The sequence below is a fragment of the Aricia agestis genome, chromosome 10, assembly GCF_905147365.1.
Source record: "Aricia agestis chromosome 10, ilAriAges1.1, whole genome shotgun sequence".
Classification (NCBI taxonomy): domain Eukaryota; kingdom Metazoa; phylum Arthropoda; class Insecta; order Lepidoptera; family Lycaenidae; genus Aricia; species Aricia agestis.
In genome coordinates, this window is record NC_056415.1 from 14,616,824 (window position 1) to 14,643,646 (window position 26,823).

Here is a 26,823-nt window from a genome sequence, read left to right on the forward strand (position 1 = left end):
AAACACTCAACACATCACAAAACACAATTTATTCGCGAATAAAATTTCAAGCAGTTAACAACTTTTAATTTACGTGTATTACTTTACACAATAAATTACAATTTATTAACACACAACAATTCGCTCAAGTGAGAAAAACTCTCAGAAAATTGCAGTAAGTTTTCTTCATTTTCCGTCAAGATCTCCAGAGCGGCGGATATTTTCAAACCTTTAAAGAATTTCGCAGTTCTGCCATATTTAACATTATAAAATGCGGCCGCGCTTTTGTGTCGTCCACCATTCTGGAATTCTTGCCCCTTTGATCTAGATCTACGGTTATGATCTAGACAGAAAACGCTATAGATATTGGATTAAGACTGGGTGTCTTAGATATGTTAAGCAGAATTTGACCTGGATGTGCAAGACATTTAGAAATTGGTCGTGGTTTGGGTCTCCTTTCCTTAGATCTTTTACACTTATTTTCCTCATTATCTCCTTGAATATCTTTAGTTCAGTACTCAACAAATACTTTTTCTTTAGGCCTTCTAATCTGCTTTATCATGATTTTCTGTCATTTCAATTGGACAACCAGATCTGTTTCTTCCACCAGCTGCACCTGAGATATAATCAGACTTTTACCTTCAGATTTCCATATATCTTAGTCCACGTTGCCTTCGTCATCACAGCTCCTGACCCTGCGCCAGCTCTGCAGTCTCGAGAGCCACTTCATCATAGTCCTGCTCAAGAACAGCCAGATCCTCACGTGCTTCAGCAAATTCTCCCTCGTCCATACCCTCACCGACATACCTGTAAGTGAAATGTTGCCCAAATTAATACAGTGCTGCGTAAGAAACGGACATTATGTATGTTTTTATTTTGGGCCAGTGCCTCCATAAAAAGTTGAGGGTTTTTTTTAATAAAAATTAACTTAACGTATTTAGAGCCTCAGAAAAAACAGTTAAAAATGTTGGAGATATTTTAACAAAATAATGCTCCTAATATTACAGACATTAAGCTTTCGATACTATCTTCGGCAGCCCACATTTGTAGCATGTCGGTGTACCGTATCTCCGTTCCGTGGCTTTGACGCGCATCATGATCGGTAGTTTGGACGAACGATAATACATGATACACGAAACGGTTTTGAGACTCAAACAATCGTACGAGAATGTTGCGTCCTACTCTACTCTACAAACGTCAAATGACGTCGTTAGAGCGGGACGCGGCACTCTCGTCCGATTATTTGAGTCTCAAAACGGTTTCATAGTAGGCCTACTGTTTTGAGACTCAAACAATCGGACGAGAATGCCGCGTCCCGCTCTACCAACGTCATTTCACGTTTGTTAGAGCAGGACGCGGCATTCTCGTCCGATTGTTTGAGTCTCAAAACGGTTTCATAGTAGGCCTACAGATACGGCCCGATCCACACATAGACAGACAGAGTATGGAGTATCTGTCATATAAGTTGTGGATAGCCTATCCGACACTCATCAGGAAGTGATGTCAGTTCTTAAATTAATTTGGTGAAATTAGCACATAATTCCCTTAGCTCGGTCATTATTTCAGTCAAAATTCCATACCAGTGCACGAAAGCCCTCTTCATGTACATAAGGTCGAACTTGTGGTTGAGCTTGGCCCAGGCCTCGACGACGGCGGTGGTGTTGCTGAGCATGCAGGCGGCGCGCCGGACCCGCGCCAGGTCCCCGCCCGCCACCACCGTCGGCGGCTGGTAGTTTATACCCACCTGCAGGAGTTTACAGCTGAAGTGTTCCTTTAAGGGCTAATTTATATACAGGGTGTTATAAAACAAAGTGATAATACTTTAGGGTGTGTATGAGTCCCGTGTAGAGTTCACTGTAAAAGAAGCAGCGCTGAAAAAGTAAGTTTTTCACCTTTGTATGCAAAAATTCATGACGCGGGGGCGCTTGCCCATACAAATCACAAAAAAATTTTGCTCCTTCAGCGCTGCTACTTTCACAGTAAACTAGAGTTTCACTCATAAGTCCAATACTTTAGGGTGCTTATGTGTCCCTTATATAGATATAAGGGATACATACGTCATACACACCCTAAACTAAAGTATTATCACTTAGTTTTGTTACACCCTGTACAGGGTGTAACAAAAATAAGTAATAATAATAATAATAATAGCTCCCACACCGGTTTCGGTGACGGTGGCCAGTTTCATTGAAACCAGGCCAGCTACGCAGGAGTAATTTTATAGTGCCCAAGTGTGTGCGCAGTACACAAGAGCACTCTCTATTCCTTTACTCTCATAACCCTGTGGACGGAAGACCGACACGACTGGCGAGAGATCAGGCGCAGGACCGACTTTTTACATGCCCATCCGACGCATGGATCATCTTACTTGTCAGACAATCAGGTGATCAGCCTGCATTGTCCTAACCAAACTTGGAAATAACATGTTTCCAACGCGGGAATCGAACCCACGACCTCCGAGTCAAGAGCCGCGCTCTATACCACTAGACCACGGAGGCGCTTAAATAAGTGAAGTACTTAAACAAAAATAAGTGATAATACTTTAGGGTGTGTACGTGTTTCCTGTAGAGAGTTCACTTTGAAAGTAGCAGCGCTGAAAGACCCAATTTTTTTTATCCCTTTTGTATGGGGAAACTCGTGACTCGGCCCGAGCCCTTGCCCATACAAAATTATTCTAATATTGGTCTAAAATTAGTTCAGTATAAAAAACAGATAAATAGTGTATTTAAAATTTAAAATCTAAAATATTTTTCTGCTATGTCTATTTACCTTGAAATTCTAACTATTCTATTTTGTAGTACCTATTGTATTGTTTGATTCTTCCAATGTAATGTTATTTTTAAATTCATATTACTCTATTATAGAATTTTGTTGTTAATTTTTATTGGTGCATGTAGTGTTTGTCTGTAAGAAGTTGTAACACTGAATGGTAATTAATTAAGTGTATCCTGTACTTTATTATAAGTGTTAGCAATTGTTGACAAACCTTTTAAAATAAATAAAAATAAAAAATAAAAAGTGTTGCCCATAAATTCGTCTTTCAGCGCTGCTACTTTCACAGTGAACTCTCTACAAGGAACACGTACACACCCTAAAGCAAGGGTTCCCAATCTTTTTCAGCCTGCGGCGCAGTTACACGTTCAATATTTTGTCACGGCGCCCTTCTTTACCTAGCTATTACAAAAAGATAACCTACATAAATAAACACCTTTAATGATTATTATAGTTAGGTTAAGCAGGTAAATAATATTAAACAAATATTTAATCATCTGCCTGCTTTGTATAACTCATATTATAATTATTTTATTTTACTATATTTGTGGTTTCGGATAATGATGGAGGATCGACTCACGGCGCCCCTCTTGCCTTTCCATGGCGCACCAGGGCGCCGCGGCGCACAGTTTGGGAACCCCTGCCCTAAAGTATTATCGCTTATTTTTGTTACACACTGTATAAGCAATACTGCTGGATGGACAATGTACCAATAATAATAATTATATATTAGCTCTACACACTAAACATGTTGAGTAGCATTAATCTAGAGAACATGGAGTCAGTAATGTGTGCAAAATGCAAATCAACATTTTGAATGGCAAATTTAAAAATACATTACATCACCTCGCATCGTCTCGTCATGCATAGCATGATGATCGCTACAATACATTAAAAATACTACTCAAAATTAGCCTTAGTATTACCATGGTATTACCAAAACCATAAAGAGCAATTACCTTAAACCCCGTAGGGCACCAGTCAACGAATCGTATGCCAGCGCGTGCCTTCATGTTGGCGATGGCGGCGTTCACGTCCTTGGGCACGACGTCGCCGCGGTAGAGGAGGCAGCACGCCATGTACTTGCCCTGCCGCGGGTCGCATTTCACCATCTGGTTGGCGGGCTCGAACAACTCCGCCGTGATCTCGGATACGGACATTCCCTCGTGGTAAGCCTGGTAAATGAGGATATATTTTGGATACTGTCATTCGTACGTAAAGGTTAGCTGTAAAATCCATACTAATATTATAAATGCGAAAGTGTGTCTGTCTGTCTGTCTGTTACCTCTTCACGCCCAAACCGCTAAACCGATTTTGCTGAAATTTGGCATAGATCTCTATGCCAAATTTCCTTGAGTCCCGGAAAAGAACATAGGATACTTTTTATATCGGAAAAATGTACGCTTCCCGCGCGATAAACTTACTAATTTTGGCGCAACGGAGTTGCGGGCATCATCTAGTGGTTAATAAAGCCATATTTTCCCTAGTAACCATAAAAAAGAGTTTCCCGAAGTTACCTACTTCGCTGATATCTACACTTTGTCCTTGTGAAGCCAAGTTTGTGTCATTTAAAGCCTCCATTTTTAAGAATTAATTGGATAGCCTGTTTATTATTTATATACCTTGTCTGGAGACACAATAGGCGCGTAAGCCGCTAGCGGAAAATGTATACGCGGATAGGGCACCAGATTAGTCTGGAACTCCGTCAGATCCACGTTCAGAGCTCCATCGAAGCGGAGAGACGCCGTGATTGACGAAACCACCTGACCACCAGAAATGTCAGTAAATATTTTTAGGCACTTGGCATCTTGATGAGACTCGATAAACTAGGGATGTGAGGAGCATTTAACTTTGTAAAAAAGTTAAGGGTGTCACACACAGAGCAGGTAATGTAAAGATGTATCAATTGTAGCACGGTACATCTCGATACACCTTTCTATAGAAATCGTCAGTAGACCACAACATACAACAGCTATAATGTATATTTTTACATCTTCGTATCTTAAGATACAGAGCTATATGAAAATATACATTTATATTTTGATACATCTAAATACATCTCAATATATCTCAATAAATTTCTGTATACTTTGATACATGTTAATATTTTGATACATCTAAATACATCGCTTCTCTTCATAGGATGTTCAAAAATTTCTGTGATGATATTATGTGTACTAGAGATCGCCCAATGGTCGAAATTCGACCTTACTTTCAACGACATTAGGACTACTACCTATATTTTGTTTAAAATATTGACTTTATCTTTTTTTTTTCAACTCTTGTCTCTGGGACTTAGCTGATCTCAGACTGGGCGTGTAAGCATTGTCTAATAGTATCTTAGATTTAATAAAAAAAAACTATAATCCATTTTCAATTTGTCAACTTGTTGTCAACAGACTTCAACCATAAATAAAAGAGTATAATTCGTATGTATAGGCTTGTCACTCAAAAATCTGTCATTTCTCATGTGTGTGTGTTGTAGTGTGTGTAATGTTTTATTTGTTAAAATAATAATAATATTAGTTCGATGCACTCCTTCACCATATAAACTATAACTGTGCAAAATTTCATACACCTACGTTTCCCCATTTTTCGTAAAAAGGGTTACAAAGTTTTTCATTCGCGTATTAATATTATGATGATAGACAGATACACACAGTGTTGCCACTTGTCACCTTAGCACAGTACTACACAGCAGGTACTGCAGGCAGTCTGTTCCCCAGAGCCTATATTTTCAATCAAATATCTTCAATCCACATCGTTCTGTTTTTAGCACAATGTGTAACAATGCGCGCATCAAAATTACAATCTGAATCATCTTCTGATGAACTATCTAGTAAATCTAATAGCAAGTAACTCGAAGGGCCATAGTATTACAACATTAAAAATAAAAACAGCCTGTATAATACCTTAGCAGCTGAAAAGTGCGTCAAGCGGGGCGTTTAACATTGAAATGTAAGGAAAGGATACATTACATTACCTGTTGTGTGTGTGATACATTAAAATAATTTAAAGCTATACATCCCGGGATGTAATGTATATTAATATACATTACCTGCTCTGTGTGTGACACCCTTTACTTAATGACACCATGACCTAATTAGTAGATTCCAATAATCCATAAATGGTAGAAAGTCATGTTTGCTGCTTAAGACTATTAAGTCTCGATGAAAACCAGCGTGCTTACGCTAAATTCCGCCAAGTGACCCTGCGCAACAGACCTGAGATATGAGCCTATTCAGGTTCGCAAACGATGGCCTCTCTATAGACAGCTTCCGTCGGCAGATGTCGTATATTGCCTCGTTGTCCACCATAAACGCGCAGTCCGTATGCGCCAGCGTCGCGTGAGTCGACAGCACCGCGTTGTACGGTTCTACCACTGCCGTTGACATCTGTAAAATCATTATCATCATTATTATCAATGTAATCATCATCAGGAGCTGCAGCATCATCATCATGATCATTATTATCATCCTCGTCGTCATCATCATTTTTATTATCATTATCATCAGTTACACCTATAACATCATCATCATTTTCACCTACATTATCACCGTCATTATTATTGTCATCACAAACACCCTAAAGTATTATCACTTAGTTTTGTTACACCTTCTATAGAGTCGAATGTTAAAGTAGATAGTCATCTTTGTAAACTGAATAATGTATTGAATGAAATTAATGGATTTAGTAGATAGAAATATTAAACTTCCATTGTATCATAATCTAATATATAAAATTCTCGTGTCACAGTTTTCCGTTGCCATACTCCTCCGAAACGGCTTGACCGATTCTCATGAAATTTTGTGAGCATGTTGAGTAGGTCTGAGAATCGGCCAGCATCTATTTTTCATATAAAAAAAATATATATATGACAAAACAACGTTTGCCGGGACAGCTAGTACGTAATAAATAAGTATAAATAAAATACGTAGTTATAATCATTTCCTAATTCTGAATGGGTATAAAATATAATATGTTTACAATGACCGCTTTGAAGGTAACAGAAATCTCATTAGCAAAAACTTGGTTTTCAATGACGTATGTTTTGTCGTTTACTTTATTTTTTATTGTTAATAATATAAACAAATGTTTCGACACCAAAGTACTAATGTATACTTCTCACATTGCAACACAATTATTTTATGTACCTTTAAAACGACCCCCAAGTTTCTATTGTTTTTACCGATGAGAATTTACATCTGTTGTGTAAGGGTCTGAATGAACGTCCGTGAATCCAAGATACGGTACGTTCGAAGTTATTATACCTGTGATGGAACGAATGATAGGATAGGAAAACCAAAATTATAACCATATCATATTTTGAAAGTCGCCTTAACAGCTACCCATCGCGCATGACCAAATCCGCGTGACTAGAGCCACGCGGGTTTTGGTCAGTAAGGAGTTGACCAACTCCTAGCTATACCGGACCTGTGGTGCGGGGTATATGACGAACTCGAGCTTGCTCTTCTTGGTGAACTCCTCCGACAGCATCTCCATCAGCAGCGACGTGAAGCCCGACCCCGTTCCGCCACCGAACGAGTGGAACACAAAGAAACCCTGGAGAAATACAACCATAATGAGGGTTGAAACTTCGCAATTGTTTCCGGATGGAAACGACACGATAACCTGACAAATGTCGCATGTCGCGGATGTCGCATTTGTCAGGTTATCGTGTCGTAGAGTAGTCGTGTACCTGGTCTGTTCTCTTTCTGCCTCTGTTGCTCAGTCTCTTTGTCTGCTTTTACCTACAAGACCAAAGGCCTGTTTCACCACTTCCTGATTAGTGCCGGATAGGCTACCCACAACTTAACCTGACAGATAGAGTATGGAGCATCTGTCAAATAAGTTGTGGATAGCCTATACGACACCTTATGCCAGATAGAATACGGAGCATGATGTGTCAAATAAGTTTTGGATAGACTATCCGACACCTTATCAGGAAGTGGTGAAACAGGCCCTAATTCTCTGCTCACCTGTAGCCCCGTACACTGGTCAGCCGGCTCCCTGATCCTGTCCATGACTGGAGTCAGCACCTCGCAGCCGGTGATGTAATGTCCTCGGGTGTAGTTGTTGGCAGCGTCTTTCTACGCCGATATCAGCTGCTCTAGATGGTTCCAAGAGGTGCAGTAATTGCCGCAACTTTATTCTGCTTCTTTGCTATTCTGGAAGTCATCTTCTGTAATAGAAGGTTATCCTCACTTACCTGTAGCCCCGTACACTGGTCAGCCAGCTTCCTGATCCTGTCCATGACTGGAGTCAGCACCTCGCGGCCGGTGGTGTAATGTCCTCGAGCGTAGTTGTTGGCGGCGTCCTCCTTCGCCGATATCAGCTGTTCCGGATGGTAGAGCTGCCGATACTCTCCGCTTCGCACCTCGTCTAGAAAATAAGGGATTATCACACTGGTAAATGTTGCTCGCAACTTCGTTTCGCCGAAATTCGCGAATCACGCAACAGTAGATTTTCTGAGGTTCAAACTATCTTATGGTTTGTCTCAGGACTCAAACTATTTACTAGGTACAAAAAATCCAAATCAGTTCAGTTTATAGAAGCGTGTAGACGTAACAGGCAAAGACACGCTGAAGCATTAATAATATTACAGTTTTGAATGAATCTAATATTATTCAAAAGCAGAAGCTCTGTATTTTGAAATCGTAAAAATGACGTACTTACCATAGTCTGTCAAAAAAGTTAAGAAATTAAAAAGTGGCAACATCGTAGTGTCATCTCTTTTTTCTTAGGTTGAAAGGGACGACACTACGATGTTGCCACTTTTTAATTTCTTCACTTTTTTGACAGCCTACCTCTTTGTTTAAAAAAATATGATAAATTAACTTTAATGACAGACTACCTCTCTGCACATTTTGAATGACTAACTACGAAGTACGAACTTGACACAAATGTATTATAATCATAGTCTACCTATAACCGTAGGCTCTAAGTCCACCATGATGACCCTAGGCACCATCTTGCCTCTATCAGCCTCGGAGAAGAATGTGTTGAAGCAGGAGTCCGTCGCGACCAGGTCGCTGGAAGGAAAATCACTCTTTTGTAACACAATATAAGGCTTAGAATGCTGCTATAGCTGTTGGAGTCAGTGTGATATAGTCAGGGTAAAGACATAGCGAAAGGAGAGTCCTAAAAGGTTATTGTGTCCTCTGGTAAATTGACGCGGTGTCTATAATAATGACGTTTTAATTACGTCCTTATTGCGATGAAGATGAGCCTCTTTACAAACAGGTAGCAATTAATAGTGATTTTTGACTCCAAAACTGGGACAACCTTATTATATCATTATTTATTTTAAAAAGTTTATTCTCAACAATTGCTAACACTTTACAATATAGTTCATTCTTCTTTAAATTCAATTTTACAACTATTTACAGACACTACATGAAAACCAAAACCATAGCAAGAAGCAGAGAGTAAGACGTATAATATTAAACTTAGATAATATATTTGTCTGTCGGTTGTCTGTCTCAACCTCAGAACAGGGAAATAAGGAGAAGTGTTATGTAGCGCCGTTTATATGGAAACCTATGTCGCCGACTTCAATGATACTATATTGTCAGAATAGTGTCAACGGTACACGGTCTAGTCAGAGTAGACAGAATGATAGAGTATGCCGACTTAGAACTGATGTTGAAATTTTTAAATTTGACGTATTATGACGAAAATCGTCGCTAGGGTTGTTAACTTGTTACATACGAATTTAAAAATATGACATATTCGATGGACGTGTTCCTCTTTGGTCATATTGGCCGTGTTCGTCGGCGTATTTTTGGACAAACCTTTTATTGCGCATGTCCAAAAGATGTCATGGCAACGCCATAACAAGTTGCTGGTTAAGTCGTAAACAACGTCTTAATTGTTTATACATGATTAAAATAATAAAAGCTAAACATAAATACATAAGCCTAAATTGTCTAACAGCCGCACAAATAATTTATTTAACACTATGATAGTGTTTGATTATTTTATTTTGGAAAATATGGATATGGATCACTAATTGGAAAAATTTAAAAATTTAATTGTTTTTTTTTTATGAAATAAGAGGGCAAACGAGCAAACGGGTCACCTGATGGAAAGCAACTTCCGTCACCCATGGACACTCGTAGCATCAGAAGAGATGCAGGTCCGTTGCCGGCCTTTTAAGAGGGAATAGGGTAACAGGGGAGGGTAGGGATGGGAAGGGAAGGGAATAGGGGAAGGTAGGGAAGGGAATAGGGTAGGGGATTGGGCCTCCGGTAAACTCACTCACTCGGCGAAACACAGCGCAAGCGCTGTTTCACGCCGGTTTTCTGTGAGAGCGTGGTATTTCTCCGGTCGAGCCGGCCCATTCGTGCCGAAGCATGGCTCTCCCACTGGTTTGTTCATTGCAACGCCACCAACAAATTGCAATTGGGTTAAATGTCAAGTCGTAAACAGTTGTCGTTGCCATGGCATGACATGATTTGGACATGCGCAATAACTAGGTTTTGCAGCGAATGCGCTAAAAATTACGCCGACGAACACGGCCATTGTTGTTTGTGTTTTGGCACATGCGATTAAAATTGTCAGAATCCAATTTTGAAATCTTTATTTTAAAATAAATTATATCAGCCAGCGCGAGGCACATTCTGTTCATAATCCTAGTGAAACCCGACGAATTTGACTGATATTGAAACCTGTCCGTTTCTTTGCAGTCGAACTACTGGTAGTTATGTCTATTGTGGTCTAGTGATGTCCGGTCTATCTACGGTGTCGATTAATTATTATTACGACGATATCGATGTATTTTGGTAGGTATTTAAATACTATTAAAAGAATAAAAGTGATAAATAATTAATATTACAGAGTCTAACAAAAATAACTTAAAGGCCGAAAGGGGTTGAAATCATCCATGATTACGAAAAACTTTTCCTATGGGACTAACTCAATTCGGCAAAATAATCAACTGTTTGGCAAAATCGTAACTAGGCAATAGATAAACATTCATAATATTATATAACCATATGTTAAGTTGGAAAAAGACAAATATGTCTGCGAAAACCGCATTCAAATCGGATCAGTAGTTTTCGTGTGATGCTGGAACAAACATACAGACAGACAGACAGACACAAAAAACTAGCCACAGTTTTGGCATGTTAAATTGGAAAAAGACAAATATGTCTGCGAAAACCGCATTCAAATCGGATCAGTAGTTTTCGTGTAATGCTGGAACAAACATACAGACAGACAGACAGACACAAAAAACTAGCCACAGTTTTGGCTTCTATAGCGATGTAGTAACATCCCCCGCTTATTATTTTTTGAATATCTTTAAGAAGGAAAAAAAGGGACCCTATTCCTAAGACTTCGATGTCTTATTGTCTGTCTCGGCTGTATATCTCAATAACCGCTACTCTTCTGAAATTTTCACAGATTGTGTATGTCTGTTACCGATAAAATAACAGATACTAAAACAAATTAAAATTAATATTTAAGGGGGGCTCCCACACAACAAACATGATTTTTTTGCTATTTTTTACTCGATATCAATAATGGCAACAGGTACTAGGTAGGCACTTGAAAAGTACAAAATACTCCATTGTATTTATACTTTAACAATTAATAGTAAAATTAAAATAAACTAAATAATTAAGGATTCGTACAAAAACATTATTTGCCTAATTTTGTTCTATTATGATAAGGAACCTTTCGTGCACGAGACCAACTCGCACTTGGCCTATTTTTTCATACATTTCTCTTTGAATTTTGCGTCTTTGGGAAAACTGAAATAGGACTAAAAGCGATGAAGGTAATCATTCTTCAAAGATGCACTAATTATTGTAAGTTATTATATGAGTAAGCATTAAGCACCACTTCTTTCGACTATAAAATAAAACTTCCGCATATTTATAATAAATTTAGACCTTCCGCGTGGCTTCACCCCCGTAAATTAGGAATTTCAAAGACAAATGAGCCCACAAAAATAGCCTATGACATCATGTGGTCTACTTTTTATTTATGCCAAACAACATAAAAATTGCTGGATGGTGCGTGAAATAAGTCTTTTCAAATAATTTTCCCCGTTTATTCCACATTTTCCTCTGTTTCTTGGCTATGAGCTATCTAACTCTGAAAGAATACTTCAAAATTTCAAATCGGACTAGTAGTTCCTGAGATTAGCGCGTTCAAACAAACAAACTCTTCAGCTTTATAATATTAATGTAGATAATAACGCAACCGCATAAAAAATGTCGATAAAAATATCAATACCAAAATCTGCATCACACCACATCACTAGTGCCTTAGTTTGATAACGGAACATTTTTCGTCAAGAATATTTTTCGTGAAGAATAATTGATTTTTAAATTAAAAAGTCGTATAAATTACAGTTGATAGGTGATCCCGCTATTTTTGAAATTCACAGTATCGCTGCAATTTTTGTAGGTAATTATAGCACAAGTTAGCATTTTGTTCGCAATTTACGGCGTAGTAAAAACGTGTTTGCCGTGGAGTGATTGACATACGACTGACAATTTGTGCCCATATGGGCAGGATTTGGCGACATGTGACAAGTCCTATAACATATCTCTTACTTCTAAAATCTGTGGTCTCAACTCTCAACCCATGACACCGACGTCGTAGAGCTAAGGTGCAAAAGTGTGAAAAACACAAACACACACTCACACACACACAAGCATCCTAGCAGTCACTGCCACTGAACCCAAGACGCTATCGTCGTCGTAGGGCTAGGATGCCTTGCCACACTACAAATTACTACACAGTCACACACATAGAGTTCGACAAGGCTGTTTATGAACGTGGCGAGAAAAGGAACTAACGCTTCTATCATACAAAAACGTCATTTTTGACAGTTCTCCTTTACCAGCAGCGCACATTGACTGACATTGACACATTCAATTAAAGCCTTGTCGAACTGTACACACACACAAGCATCCTAGCAGTCACTGCCACTGAACCCAAGACGCTATCGTCGTCGTAGGGCTAGGATGCTTTGACATACCACAATACTGCAAGATCACTATTCACTACTCACTATCACCATACACACACACAATGTAATAAATAATATTGCAATAAAAGTCATGTCTTATGTGAAAGTAACTCACCCTACGAATAATAAAAACTAAGGAAACGTAACTGCCATACTTCAACCGTTTTAAATTTGGCTCCTTTTCGAACACTAAAATATGACAATTCAAATTTTCGCCAAGGTCGTATCCCAGGTAACGTATCATAATATTGCGCGCCGGACGACAGCCTGCGCGGTTATTGTCATTGTCATAGTTATGAAACAAATAATTGTCAAAAGCGGATAGTATTATGCAGTATACACCAAGCACATCTACTATCACGAAGAAACGAGCACATAATTATTATTTTAAAATCAAACATTTTCCTCTGATACTTAAGACATCGATAATAATTATAATTAGGGAATGCAATACCGGGATACCGGGATCCCGAAATACCGGGATCCCGCATGCATTTTGCGGGACTAATCCCGGTCGAAAATTTAGCGGGATCCCGCGGGACTGGCGGGATTACAAAGAAGCGTGATTCATACGTGTAACTCTGCAGGCGGAGGTGCGTGAACTGACTACTAGCCCACAGCCCACTAAATATTTTCCTTCAATTCACTTTTAATGACAATTTTACCAACCAGCGTGGAAGCTGAGCTAACTTTTTCAGCTGCTGGCTACCTAGTGTGGAATATCAGGAGCCGTTAGGCAGACGACACAAAATTAATACCTTAACTTTTTTAACATACTTTTATAAGTTTGGGCTCTAGCGGACTCTTTGACTTCAATTTTATATCTATATTTCGAAAAAAAAAACTTAAATCTAAGATGAAAATAAATAAGTGAGTTTTTTTTTAAGTTTTTTTTAACTACTTACCTATTATTATTACGATTATTACACTAGACATTTAAAAAAAATAGTTTTCTTTTATTTTTATTAATAAACCCCTGTATAAAAGTGTTCCACAAAGTTTGTTTTCTTTGACTCATAAAACGGGGTATATCAAGTATCATTAATATAACGATTTATTTTAAAAGCTTAAAATCAACCTGCGGGATCGCGCAAATACCGGGATCCAGCGGGATTGTGATGGTGCCATCCCGCAAATACCGGGATTGAAATTATCTTACGGGATTGCATTCCCTAATTATAATATACATGTAATAATTATGAGCAAACCCTGTACGACTCGGGCGAATCTAAAACTGTCCGAGCACCTAGAGAAGACGTTTTTAGATTACAAAAATCTATGTGCTAAATTATTACAGAATTGAAATTAAAAACTTACGTAAATTTTGTACTTATAACTCACAATTAATATAATATTTTAATAACAGCTAGCAGTTTTTTATTTTTGTTCATTTACAATATTAAAGGAAATACTTATTTGTTTTTGTCGATTGAACGAAATATTTTACATTATGTTTTTTTGTTTTGCTGTAAAAAAATCCGTAGCAAGAAATATGAGAATACCCATATCTTCTTATAACGCATTTAAAGTTTGTGCGTTTTAAGATGATATGGGTGCTACGTATCATATTCCTTGCTACGGGTTTATTTTACAAGAAAACAAAAAAAATCAAAATGTAATAAATTATATTCCATCTACAAAAACAAATGTTTCTTATAATATTGTAAATGAATAAAAATGAAAAGTTGCTAAATGCTAACTTATTAATATAAAATTATAAATATTAACTGTGAAATAGGAGTATAAAATTATTGTTACGAAAACATTTGAAAAATGTCAGATGCATGAAACGGAACTTATGTCAATAGTCAAATACGCAGGTACACATCTACCGAGAGCTTTAGCTCTGCTCTTTAATATTTGCATACAACACGCATATCTGCCAACGGATATGATGAAAACTATTGTAGTTCCCATTGTCAAGAACCGAGTAGGTGATATCTCGGACAAGGGAAATTACCGCCCTATATCGCTTGCTACTGTAGTGGCTAAAGTGTTGGACAGTGTGCTTGACTCATATCTGCAAAAATATCTGGAAGTGCATGATGGGCAGTTTGGGTTCAGACCTAGACTGTCCACGGAAAGTGCTATCTTGAGTCTCAAGCATACTGTCCAATACTATACAAGCCGTAGGACACCGGTTTACGCATGCTTTCTGGATCTTTCAAAGGCATTTGACCTCGTTTCATATGATGTACTTTGGAAGAAAATGGAGAGCATGGGTATACCGGTAGATATTATAAATATTTTTCGTTACTGGTATCGGAATCAGACGAATCACGTGAAATGGGCCAATAGACTCTCTAGGGCGTACAGGTTGAATTGCGGTGTGAGACAGGGGGGTTTATCGTCTCCTAAGCTATTCAATCTGTACGTGAATGATCTCATAGTGGAGCTCAGCAGTATGCGTGTCGGATGCAAGGTTGGTGGTGTTAGCGTTAACAACATTAGCTACGCGGACGACATGGTATTGCTGAGTCCCACTGCGAGAGGAATTCGGGAGATGCTGAAGGTGTGTGAGAGATACGCTGATTCGCATGGCCTGATATATAATGTCAACAAAAGTGAAATTATGATCTTTAAGGCCGCTGGTAGGTATCCCGAGTCCATACCTCCAATATACCTCGGCGGAAAGGAGCTGAACAGAGTATTTAATTTTAAATATCTCGGCCATATACTTACCGACGACCTTAAAGATGATCTAGATATTGAACGGGAGCGGAGGGCTTTGGCGGTGCGAGGTAATATGCTGGCCCGCAGGTTCGCACGTTGTACGGATGAAGTGAAGATCACACTCTTTAAGGCGTTCTGTCAGAATCTGTACACGGGCGGCCTGTGGATCAGCTATACCAAAGCATCTCTAAACACCCTTCGCATCCAATATAACAATATCTTCAGGATGATGCTGAAACTTCCCCGATTTTGTAGTGCGTCCGAGATGTTTGCACAAGCAAGGACGGATGGCTTCCGGGCACTCATGCGCAAGAAAGCTGCATCTCTAATAAATCGCGTAAGGGGAAGTGACAACAGCATCCTGAAGATTGTGGCAGATGATCCGCATGCACCTATATTAAGGAACTATGTGCGGATAATGAACGAATTCGAGAGCAGACCTCCAGGATATATTCGCTCATAGTTCTAAATGAGGTGCATGATTTTTGTTTAGTTTTAATTATTTACTTTAAGTTATGTTTTGTTCTTTTTAACTAACCCTAATAATTTTTAATTTATGTAATACTAATAGAGATGGGCACGTACCTGGGTATTTACCCATCTACCCGGTATTTACCCTCACGTACCCGGTAAATACCCGTATCTACCCAAAAGGGCGGGTAGATAAAATTCAATACTTAAGTCACAACCACCTCAAGAACGGTAATAGCTAGAGAGTTGAAATTTTCACAGATTGTGTATATCCGTTGCCACTATAAAAACAAATACCAAAAACAAAATAAAATTAATATTTAAGGGGGGCTCCCATACAACAAACGTGATTTTTTTGGCCTTTTTTGCTCTATATCAATAATAGCAACAGGTAGGTACTTGAAATTTTCACACAATCTTTAGTTTTATGTTAACTTTAATATTTAATAATAATATTAATATAAAATAAAAAATTAAGAGGGGCTGCCATACAAAAAACACAAATTTTGCCCTAATTTTTATCCTACTAATATTATAAAGGCGAAAGTTTGTTTGGATGTATGGATGTTTGTTACTCTTTCACGCATGGGCGTACCGAGGGGGGGCAGGAGGATCCCCTGGATCACGTTGACGTCCCTACTAAGTATCTTATCTTGTACTTTTATCGAAAATGTAGTACTTTTAGAGAAAAAATATCTAGTACTTTCATAGAAAACTTATAAAAGATAATATGAGCGATTCTTACACAGAGACGTAATAAATCGATTTGCCGAAAACCCTCGAAAATTGCTTTTAAAATAGACGATGTATAAGTACCTGGTTAGAGAAATTTTATAAAAAATATGTAGGTAAGTATAATTTTTTATTATTTATATATATATATATATATATATATATATATATATATATATATATATATATATATATATATATATATATATATATATATATATATATATATATATAACACCTATCTTATAAAAAATCTGATTTGCTTTGATTTGCTTCTGATTTTTTTAACTTCTCATTCTGCTAGCAATCTGACTTCTAGACATTGAACTAGTCGTTTTGAATTTCTTCTTTGTATGGTACGCACCCAAGATCTTCTGGGGCTCGTCTTTTTAATCTTTTGAATGTTTGGTTTGGTAGAGTTTCTTCAATTTTTTGCCAATATATTAGGATGTGATTTTATCCTTTTACAATAGTTTTGGAGGGAGTCTTTAATTTCCTCTTTTACATACTTGATTTTTAGATCATTGTGGATTTGGCTATTCGTAACATAATATGGGGCTCCAGTTATTGAACGCAGGGATTTAGATTGGAATCGTTGTAGAATTTCTATATTTGATGTGGGGGTTGTGTCCCACAACTGCATCCCATAGGTGCAGATGGGTTTGAGTATGCTTTTATACAAAATAAGTTTATTTTCTAGTGATAGTTGTGACTTGCGGCCTATCAGCCAGTAAAGCTTTCGTAGCTGCTTAAGCCTTTCTTTTGTTCCATATATGTGTTCTCCATGTAAATCGCCTGTCGAGATAAATTCCTAGGTATCTAACATCGTTTGACTGTGGTATTTTTATCCGATTAAGTTCTACTTCTGGACATGTCTCGTGTCTTAATATGAAAGTTACATGGACAGATTTATTCTCGTTGGCTTTTATCCTCCAATCTTTTAAGCACTTTGATATTTCGTTTAAGGTTCTTTGCAATTTTGCCGATGCTTCATGGGCTGTTTGGTCTACTGCGAGGATTGCTGTGTCATCTGCGTAAGTGCCTGTCAGAGCTTCATCAGTACTTGGAAGGTCAAATGTGTATAGAAGGTAGAGATAAGGGCCCAATATACTGCCTTGCGGCACTCCTGCTTCGATTTTATGGAGACATGTGACACTATCTCCGTACTTAGCATATAAATATCTATTGCTGAGGTATGCGTTTATAAAGAGGTTGAAGTTTAAGGGTGGCTTTTTACGAACTTTATACAACAGTCCACGATGCCATAATCGATCGAAGGCCTATGATATATCCAGAAAAACAGTAAGATTTGCTTTCAAAAGCTTTTTGAACTTCTTCTACCAGTCGGTGTACCTGCTCAATACTCAATAGTCCCATGCGCTTGGCGCAAACCGAATTGGTGGTCGGGTAACAGTTTACTAGCTCTGATTTCTGGCATCATGCATTTCAGGAAGAGTATTTCTAAGACCTTGGAGGGAACTGGCAGAAGACTTATAGGCCGGTGAGATTTTTCATCCAATGGATCTTTTCCGGGTTTGGGGATTAATATTATAATCTCTGCTACTTTCCATTGCTGGGGGGACAATTTTATTTAAAATACACGCGGAATTGTGTGAGATATTTGATTCCATTTTCTTGTAGCTCTTTTAGTATTTTTGGTGAAATGTTTACGCTAATTTTCATGCTGGGAAAGATTGTTAAAGTGGTTCCCCCAAACGCTGACTTGTGTTTTGGTGCGGTTAAATTGGACTGAGTTACGTCTACCCCATTTCACCCCGATAAATATGCGGGAAGTCACATTATCTGTACTATCATCCGCATAGCGATGAATGCCATTGATATGCTGTATGAATAGGGTAGGCGATAGCACACAGCCCTGAGGGATACCAGCATCAACAGATAGAGTATCAGAGCATTCACCATCAACTACGACTGCTAAGAAACTTGTGACCCACTTGCATAATTTCTTGGGGACTCCATATGATGGAATCTTGGATAACAGTGATTTGTACCATACCCGATCAAAAGCCTTCGCGATATCCAAACTAACAGCTAATACCCACAGTATCAATCGCCTGAGCCAACGATGAGTTAGGTACGCCAAGAGAACCGAGCCGAGCCTTAGTAATCCCTGAGCGTCCAAGTGTCGAATGAGCTGGCTATTGATGATGGACTCCATCATCTTCGAGAAGAGGGAGATTATAGCGAAGCTGTTGGAAGAATTGGAACGGCCACATTTTTTAAGTATCGTGTTCACAAAAAGCTGTCTTTCAAGAAGCCGAAACTATGTGAGATAGATAGTTGAGCCAAAAAAGACGCGTTAAGACCGGAGCCAACTCTGGAGCACTCACTGGAGCTACTTGCATTGAGCGCTGATGAAACCGAATATCAGACATGACGCTCGTACATCGCGGTATGGTTGGCGGTTTCCGCCCTCATCATAAAGGGTCGAGTTGAACGCAAAGAGCATGTCATAAGATCGGCATTCTCTTTTGCGTGTTGAAGTAAACACAGTGCAAGCGCTGTTTCACGCCAGTTTTTTCGGAGTCAACCATTCGTACCGAAGAATCGCTCTCCCACGGTTAAAAGGGAAAAAATCTTCTTTTAATTAACGCACAGGCCAAGAACTCTTTATATTTGATCATTAGTTGCGTTTACACAAAAACAGTTCTCATTTGCATAATACATTAATTTGCATGTACATATTACATAGGTGTCAAGACTGTAAAGGTGCCTCTTCACAATGGACTATGCTGGCCCACTACAAGCCATCGCCATTGTGTAAACGGAGTAATGGTGTATTATGGCGGACGATTTTCAGGCGTGGCCTGCAGTGGGTCATCGTGCCATTGTGTACTGGCTATATAACAGACAAGATTTTGCACACGTGTTCCTCTAATGAAGTAGACATCCACTATAATTATTGTAAAAAAAATATAATTGTAAAAAAAAATCTTACCTCAAAGAGGTTTTATACCTTGAGGTTGGAATTGTATAGGCTCAAGGTTAGTTAGTGGAACCTTATAATTTCTTTGACACAAGTACACAACAATATTTGTAGTGCCTACAATTACTAACAAAATATATTGTATTACGAGTACCTATGTATATTAGAATTTTTAAAAGTTCAGCCTAAAGGAGGGATGAATGTTTTGAAATTTCGCACGCGTGTTTCCCTTAACGATGAAGGCGTCCACTAAGACGATTTAATCAATCCCCAAAAGTGTTAAATGCTAACTTTATCACTATAAGAAGGTAGTATACTTTAAAGAATATTAATATCACACATACAAAGCCAAAATTTAGGAAAAAAGTTCAAAAACACACCGTCACTCTTTGACATGCGCGCCGAAATTCATGAAAAACATGGTTTTGTATTGCAAACATACATTAGTTTAAGACTTAAAGGGCCTTATTCGAACAGTTACGGGCTAGTGACCAAATTTGCATAATTTAATGGAGGTTTTACTAAGGATTTACTAAAAAAAATATGTGAAAACGTACGCTGAATAATAAATACCCACCATTTTTGGGTATTTACCCAATCTACCCGGTAAATACCCAATCTACCCGGTAAATACCCAGGTGGGTAGATTGGGTATTTACCCATCGCCCATCTCTAAATACTAACCAATGGACCACACTGTAGTCTGAAATAAAGATATTTGAATTTGAATTTGAATTTGAATAGAGATTGACGCTGTTGAATCGAAATCATGTCGATGAAAAAGGGCGGCAATCTTAAATCGCCGGCACCACTGAAATGTCAGTACGAAATCGATAATTTCGATTGCAATTCCTTTACGAAGTGATTCGATATTTTTAAATTATCGATTAATTTTTGTTAGGTAACTTACCTAGTATTTTCAATTATAATGTGTCACGCATATCATCATAAAACGCACAAACTATAGTATAATGTCAGCCAGAGCCCAGACCCTAAAATTTCGTTTATGATTAAATTGTTACATCTTGCATAACCCTGTCCATGGCGACTTTGTAAAAATTTTGTAAATATATTATTTTTTGATTATTGCACTTTTAGAATAACATGTAAATTTAATAAGACAAACACAAAGAGACCAGCTTAATTTTATGCAAATACCCTAGCATCCAACTTAAATAAACCATCTTTTTTGGGTCGACAAAAATACAAGAAATTTAAGCATAATTTTAAACAATTCACTTACAGATGAAAGGTTATTCCTGTATTAAAAGTCGTATCTGTATGACTTCTACACCATTTCATAGGGCATTTAGGTATTTTAACAACACAAATCTTGTAAAAAGCTACGTAAAAAGTAAGTAAACAAACCTATGTAAACAAATAGTAAAATGAGTTTGACAAAATTGGCCGTGTTCGTCGGCGTATTTTTGGACAAACCTTTTACTGCGCATGTCCAAAAGATGTCATGACAAGGCCATAACAAGTTGCTGGTCCAGTCGTAAAGAACGTCTTAATTGTTTATACATGATTAAAATAACAAAAGCTAAACCTAAATACATAAGCCTAAATTGTCTAACAGCCGCACAAATAATTTATTTAACACTATGATAGCACAGTATAGCAATATTAGTCCCTGTCATATTGCTATACTGTGATGATAGTGTTTGATTATTTTATTTTGGAAAATATGTATATGGATCACTTGGAAAAATTTAAAAATTTAATTGTTTTTTTTTATGAAATAAGAGGGCAAACGAGCAAACGGGTCACCTGATGGAAAGCAACTTCCGTCACCCATGGATACTCGTAGCATCAGAAGAGATGCAGGTGCGTTGCCGGCCTTTAAGAGGGAATAGGGTAACAGGGGAGGGTAGGGATGGGAAGGGAAGGGAATAGGGGAAGGTAGGGAAGGGAATAGGGTAGGGGATTGGGCCTCCGGTAAACTCACTCACTCGGTGAAACACAGCGCAAGCGCTGTTTTACGCCGGTTTTCTGTGAGAGCGTGGTATTTCTCCGGTCGAGCCGGCCCATTCGTGCCGAAGCATGGCTCTCCCACTGGTTTGTTCATTGCAACGCCACCAACAAATTGCAATTGGGTTAAATGTCAAGTCGTAAACAGTTGTCGTTGCCATGGCATGACATGATTTGGACATGCGCAATAACTAGGTTTTGCAGCGAATGCGCTAAAAATTACACCGACGAACACGGCCATTGTCATGTCAACCTGGTTGAATGTCACTCCAGTATATATACACGAAAAATGTGTACCGAACACATGCATAAATATGCATGTATTCGGGTCACATTTTGTAGCCTTTTGGTGCACTTTTTTTGACGGAGTTACTCTTCCTTAGTTTTTATTATTCGTAGAACTCACCTCATCACTAACTCACACGTACTGTAGCTGGTTTCAGTGGCTCTGGTAATGATCTAGTAATGCTATTATATGTATATATAATATACCTAGTCGCCTACTTTTTTAAAATATTGTTTTTTAGGGTTCCGTACCTCAAAAGGAAAAAACGGAACCCTTATAGGATCACTTTGTTGTCCGTCTGTCCGTCCGTCCGTCTGTCAAGACCCTTTTTCTCAGGAACGCGTGGAGGTATGAAGCTGAAATTTATATCAATTACTCAGGTCTACTGTCCCTTGAAGCTGTGAAAAAATCAAACTTCTAAGCCAACGCAATCAAAAGATACAGCCGTTTATGCCGCAAATTTTCGACACTTGCAAGGGAATCAAAACCTACAGGGTGCTTCCCGTGAACTCAGAATCTTGAAATTTGGTACGAAGCAACGTCTTATAGCATAGATAAAGGAAAAATTACGAAAACCATAAATTTTTAGTTACATCACATAATATATATTTTTTTAATAATTTTAAACTTACTACCCATTTCCTCATAAACGCGTAGAGGTATTAAATTGAAATTCATACCAAATACTCAGGTCTATAATACCTTTAAGCTGTCGGAACCCTCGGTGCGCGAGTCCGACTCGCACTTGGCCGGTTTTTTTTTACTTATATAAATACTTACATTGTTTTGTTAAAAAGACTTGGAACATATATAATATGGTACTCTGTCTTTAGTAATATGTCTTTAGCTGGTTAAAATAAGTAATTGAATATAGTTTCCTAGTATTTATGTGCATGATGGAAGAGACTGGTCTCCACGACACAGGGAATCCTAGTGTGGAGATCAGAGTTTGTGTAAGATTAGCGTGTAAGTTTCTTTAAGCGAAATAAAGATTTGTTTGTTTAATTGTCTCTCACATATTATGGGTTTTGGCTTTGATGCTTCAATAAGCGTTACTTCCAATTTCCTATCCTTTCTTGATGTGTTACCTGGAGCCACGCAGCATGCCGTCAGGCTCTATGCCGTGCTCGAGGCAGTACAGCTGCCAGCAGCACTCGCCCATCTGGACGCCGGCCTGGCCCACGTGGACTGAGATGCATTCCCTCTGGAAGTAACATAATTGGCAAGACTAGAGAAGTAAGCAAAGTTTAGCAGTTCTGCTTACACGTAGGTTACACGTTCAGTTTGTTATCAATCTGGCGTCGATCGACTGACGCCGAATCGATGACAGATTGATGGCAAAAAAATACATAATAAGAAATTATCACTCCGTCAATCAACTGGTTAGACGTTCAGTTTCGCGTCAATGTTACAAGATTATTGGACTGAACTGATGAGAAACTGAGCGTGTAATCTACGTCTTAGTGTCTAAACACACTAGGCCGAAGTTACGCGGCGTAAATTCCGCGTGATTACGCCCGAAATGTCAAACGCATGAAAAAATACGGACGGAACGCGACGTAATAGTGTGTCATCGGTAATTTAAAATACATTGCGGGCGTAATCATGCGGAATTTACGCCGCGTAGCTTCGGCCTAGTGTGTTTAGACACTTACTGTGATAAGCAGCCATATCGTTTTTCTTAACGGCACGAAAATAATAAAATATCCAACAAAATACATAGCCCTGGTCTTTTTATTTTATTTTTCAAAGAATTACGTAATACTACTTATTATATTTCATATTTTTTACTCGTTTACGTGCAACATTTTATAATTCCACATAAATGTGGATTTGTTTGCCTAAAGTAGAGCTCAAAACTTCGTACGTACACCTACCTACAAAAAATCTGTGTAGCTTTATACTTACCATTGTTAAATTTTAATAGTATGATGATAAATACACGTAATTTTGATTTAACGATCCGAAAAATAATAAATAAATAATAACAAAAGCCAAAAAATTACATTACACAAATAATTTTGAAAAAAAAAATTGCACACCGCCTTGTAGAAAGTAGCGAAAATATAATGTCAAATATGTTCTATGTTTCAAATATTTGAATTAAAAATAATAATAAAAAATATAAGCGGCCAGTAAAATTGGAAAAAAGTTTTTAATGTTTTTACTTTTACATTATTATGAATGATAACAAGAACAACGGCTTCTTAGTTACCTTTAAATTAATATTGTTTTTTATTCGGGATTGCGGATAATAAAAAGATATCTAACTATGTATAGATAAAATATTATAGCCGAGTTTTACACGCTTATTTTTTACTCAAAGCAAACATTTAACCGCCTTCTGGGTAAAGATATTGCAAACTCCAAAATCTCTTTAGTGGTTTAAGTATAGGGTGGCAAGTACTACGTCATAGGGGGTAAGGGGCAGACCCCATCCGAACTATTAGAGGACAATAGCTGGTCCCTAGTTAGGGTCCATGCCCCACGCAGTCAATGTTAGTTAATTTGCATTTTTTGTATTTACTTATCTCATTTTATTCGCGGAATTTGGCAAGATTCTGGATATTTTATAAGTATTAAAACTATTAATGTGTTATTGTAGATCCTTTTAAAATTTTAATTATTAAAGCTACGTTGTTGCTATTAACTTTTTCAAGGCGCAGAAATTTTATTAGGAGCAACTATTTGCTCCTTCTGAAAAAATGTATTGAACATAATATTATATTGCTTAACAAAAATTATATCCAATTTTTGTTAAGCTTCGTAAAATAACTATTTTTTTAAGTAAATCATTGCGTTACTTTTTCTATACTTACTTAGATTAACTCTTCTTTTTTGACAAACCTTTACGTATACTATTTTATTAGTGGAATAAATGGCTTGGTTAGGTACTTAAAACTTTTGAATCAGACAATTAATTCCCATTTGCTTAAGTGACGTGACGACCGTGATGCGCCGTGACGAAACCGTGTCACGCTACGTCACGCGGCGAGCTACACAATGTCACGCAATTAAATATTCAAACTACACGCGGTTTTGCATATGAAAGCATGTTTACAAGACAAACATTAAGAGTGGTTAGCCGTGAAGCTGTTAATTATTGAAATAATAATAGGATACCAAAACATTTTTTTTAATACATATCTAAACTTTTAACTCTTAACAGCGTGATTTTAGGTTTAATATTCGTCATATTGCGAAGCTGTTGAACATAAGCAATCCATGATCGACTGCTTCACAATGATGGTTATCCATCATGGTCCAATTTAGAGAGGACCTAGACGGTCAGCCGTTAGATCACTTCAATCATCCAACCTACCTGCTATGTTAAAACAAACTTAGGTAAACTTAAACAAGGTATGTTTCTGTACTTACAAATATTTTTAAAATCATGACTCTTCATTTTGCCTTTTGCCACCATCGGGTAAAATCAAGATCTCTATTCATTAACTACCGTTCTTTTTGGCATCGATGTAGTCGGGTAAAAACACATTATCGTTATTAAACCTTTTACATGAACACCAAATTTTTATTGAATTTTTTTTTTTTTATGAAATAAGGGGGGCAAACGAGCAAACGGGTCACCTGATGGAAAGCAACTTCCGTCACCCATGGACACTCGCAGCATCAGAAGAGCTGCATGTGCGTAGCCGGCCTTTTAAGAGGGAATAGGGTAATAGGGGAGGGTAGGGAAGGGAAGGGAATAGGGGAGGGTAGGAAAGGGAATAGGGTAGGGGATTGGGCCTCCGGTAAACTCAGTCACTCGGCGAAACACAGCGCAAGCGCTGTTTCACGCCGGTTTTCTGTGAGAACGTGGTATTTATCCGGTCGAGCCGGCCCATTCGTGCCGAAGCATGGCTCTCCCACGTATAAATGTGAGTAGAATAACAGTACCCTGTATTGTAACCCTCTTGAGATGTTATCAGGTCGTATTAAAGATAATTACGATAGTATCTCCTGTCACATCTGCTATCAGAAATCTACCCTTCGACAATTTGTCAGGTTTTAAGCTGGATAGTTTTTGAACAAAAAGTATTTTTTGTCCCAAAAGTTATAGTGGTTTAATCTCCTCGAGCTACGTAGAGAGATTCATAGATTCTGGTTTTAGATTCTGAAATTCTGAATCTTCTTAATGATAATTTTTGAATTTAGAAAAGTAAAAAGATACAGTTAACAAAGCATCAGCTCTCAAAAGAAATGGTGTGACCAAGAGGCAATAAAATCTGAACGATGCAAACTACTTTGGTCAACAGAGAAGGAAGAATACCAGAAAAAGTCTACAAGTTATGAGTTGAATCTGCTATTGATATTATTGAACTTAGAAAGCAGCGGGGCTAAAATGGTCGCTTTGAAGAATCATGATATGAATCATAATATGATTAATTTTTTTTAAATCGCAAAATGCAACTCTGCTTGCAATACATGTCTAGTAATTCGTACTGATTTGACATTTGTCAGTTTGACAGTTTTGACAATTCATTAGCTGAATTGATTGAGAGGAATTGCTAAATGTGACCATTTTAGCCCCGCACTACAAGCTACCATTCATTACACCAGTAACTTTATCCGACTTTAAAAACGTGCCACCTTTTGTGTTCATCGCGAGCCAGTGGCGTATTCGGTCACAATGGCCCGAGGTGTGGGCCAAATAAAAAATCCCATTTGGCCCGGGGAGGCGGAATAATGACCGCTTTTTACCGGCCTAATCCGGATCAGATAACTACTAATGCGATGCGCGTTTGATATTCATGATCAATATGGGGACGCCCAACGGTTTTGGCTGTTTTGGGGCACCCAGTTTACGATTCACCTTAAAAAGAATAGGCATACATTTTCTAGTTGTGCTGTTTTTTGTAAGTTCCTATTTCTGTTTATGGAAGAGAGGCTCTGATTGGTGAAAGGAGCTGGTAATATTGAAAACTTTAAATCTTCCAAAGTCGCTTTTTTAAGTTATAACCGACTTCTAATTTCTCCCTAAAGACCAAAACACATCTTCGGCAAACA

General features: G+C 38.0%; 1 protein-coding gene across 1 annotated transcript; it reads right to left on the bottom strand.

The window, feature by feature from the left end:
• Window positions 1-656: 656 nt before the first annotated feature.
• Window positions 657-23,811, bottom strand: LOC121730930 (tubulin alpha chain-like). Its single transcript, XM_042120154.1, has 10 exons — window positions 23,725-23,811; window positions 22,905-23,020; window positions 8,677-8,783; window positions 7,961-8,133; window positions 7,186-7,314; window positions 5,976-6,146; window positions 4,374-4,514; window positions 3,711-3,926; window positions 1,560-1,723; window positions 657-786 (listed from the first exon to the last, which is right to left on the bottom strand). Exons 1-10 carry the CDS (start codon window positions 23,725-23,727, stop codon window positions 660-662), a joined length of 1,347 nt encoding a protein of 448 aa, XP_041976088.1. The 5' UTR covers window positions 23,728-23,811; the 3' UTR covers window positions 657-659.
• Window positions 23,812-26,823: the final 3,012 nt, after the last annotated feature.

What these genes read in the sequence shown, in the direction of transcription:
- LOC121730930 (XM_042120154.1), bottom strand. An exon ending in TGAATAGGCTCATATCTCAG is followed by an intron (nt 4,515 to 5,975) that starts GTCTGTTGCGCA and finishes TCTGGTGGTCAG; the next exon opens with GTGGTTTCGTCAATCACGGC. An exon ending in GGTGCCCTACGGGGTTTAAG is followed by an intron (nt 1,724 to 3,710) that starts GTAATTGCTCTT and finishes AAACTCCTGCAG; the next exon opens with GTGGGTATAAACTACCAGCC.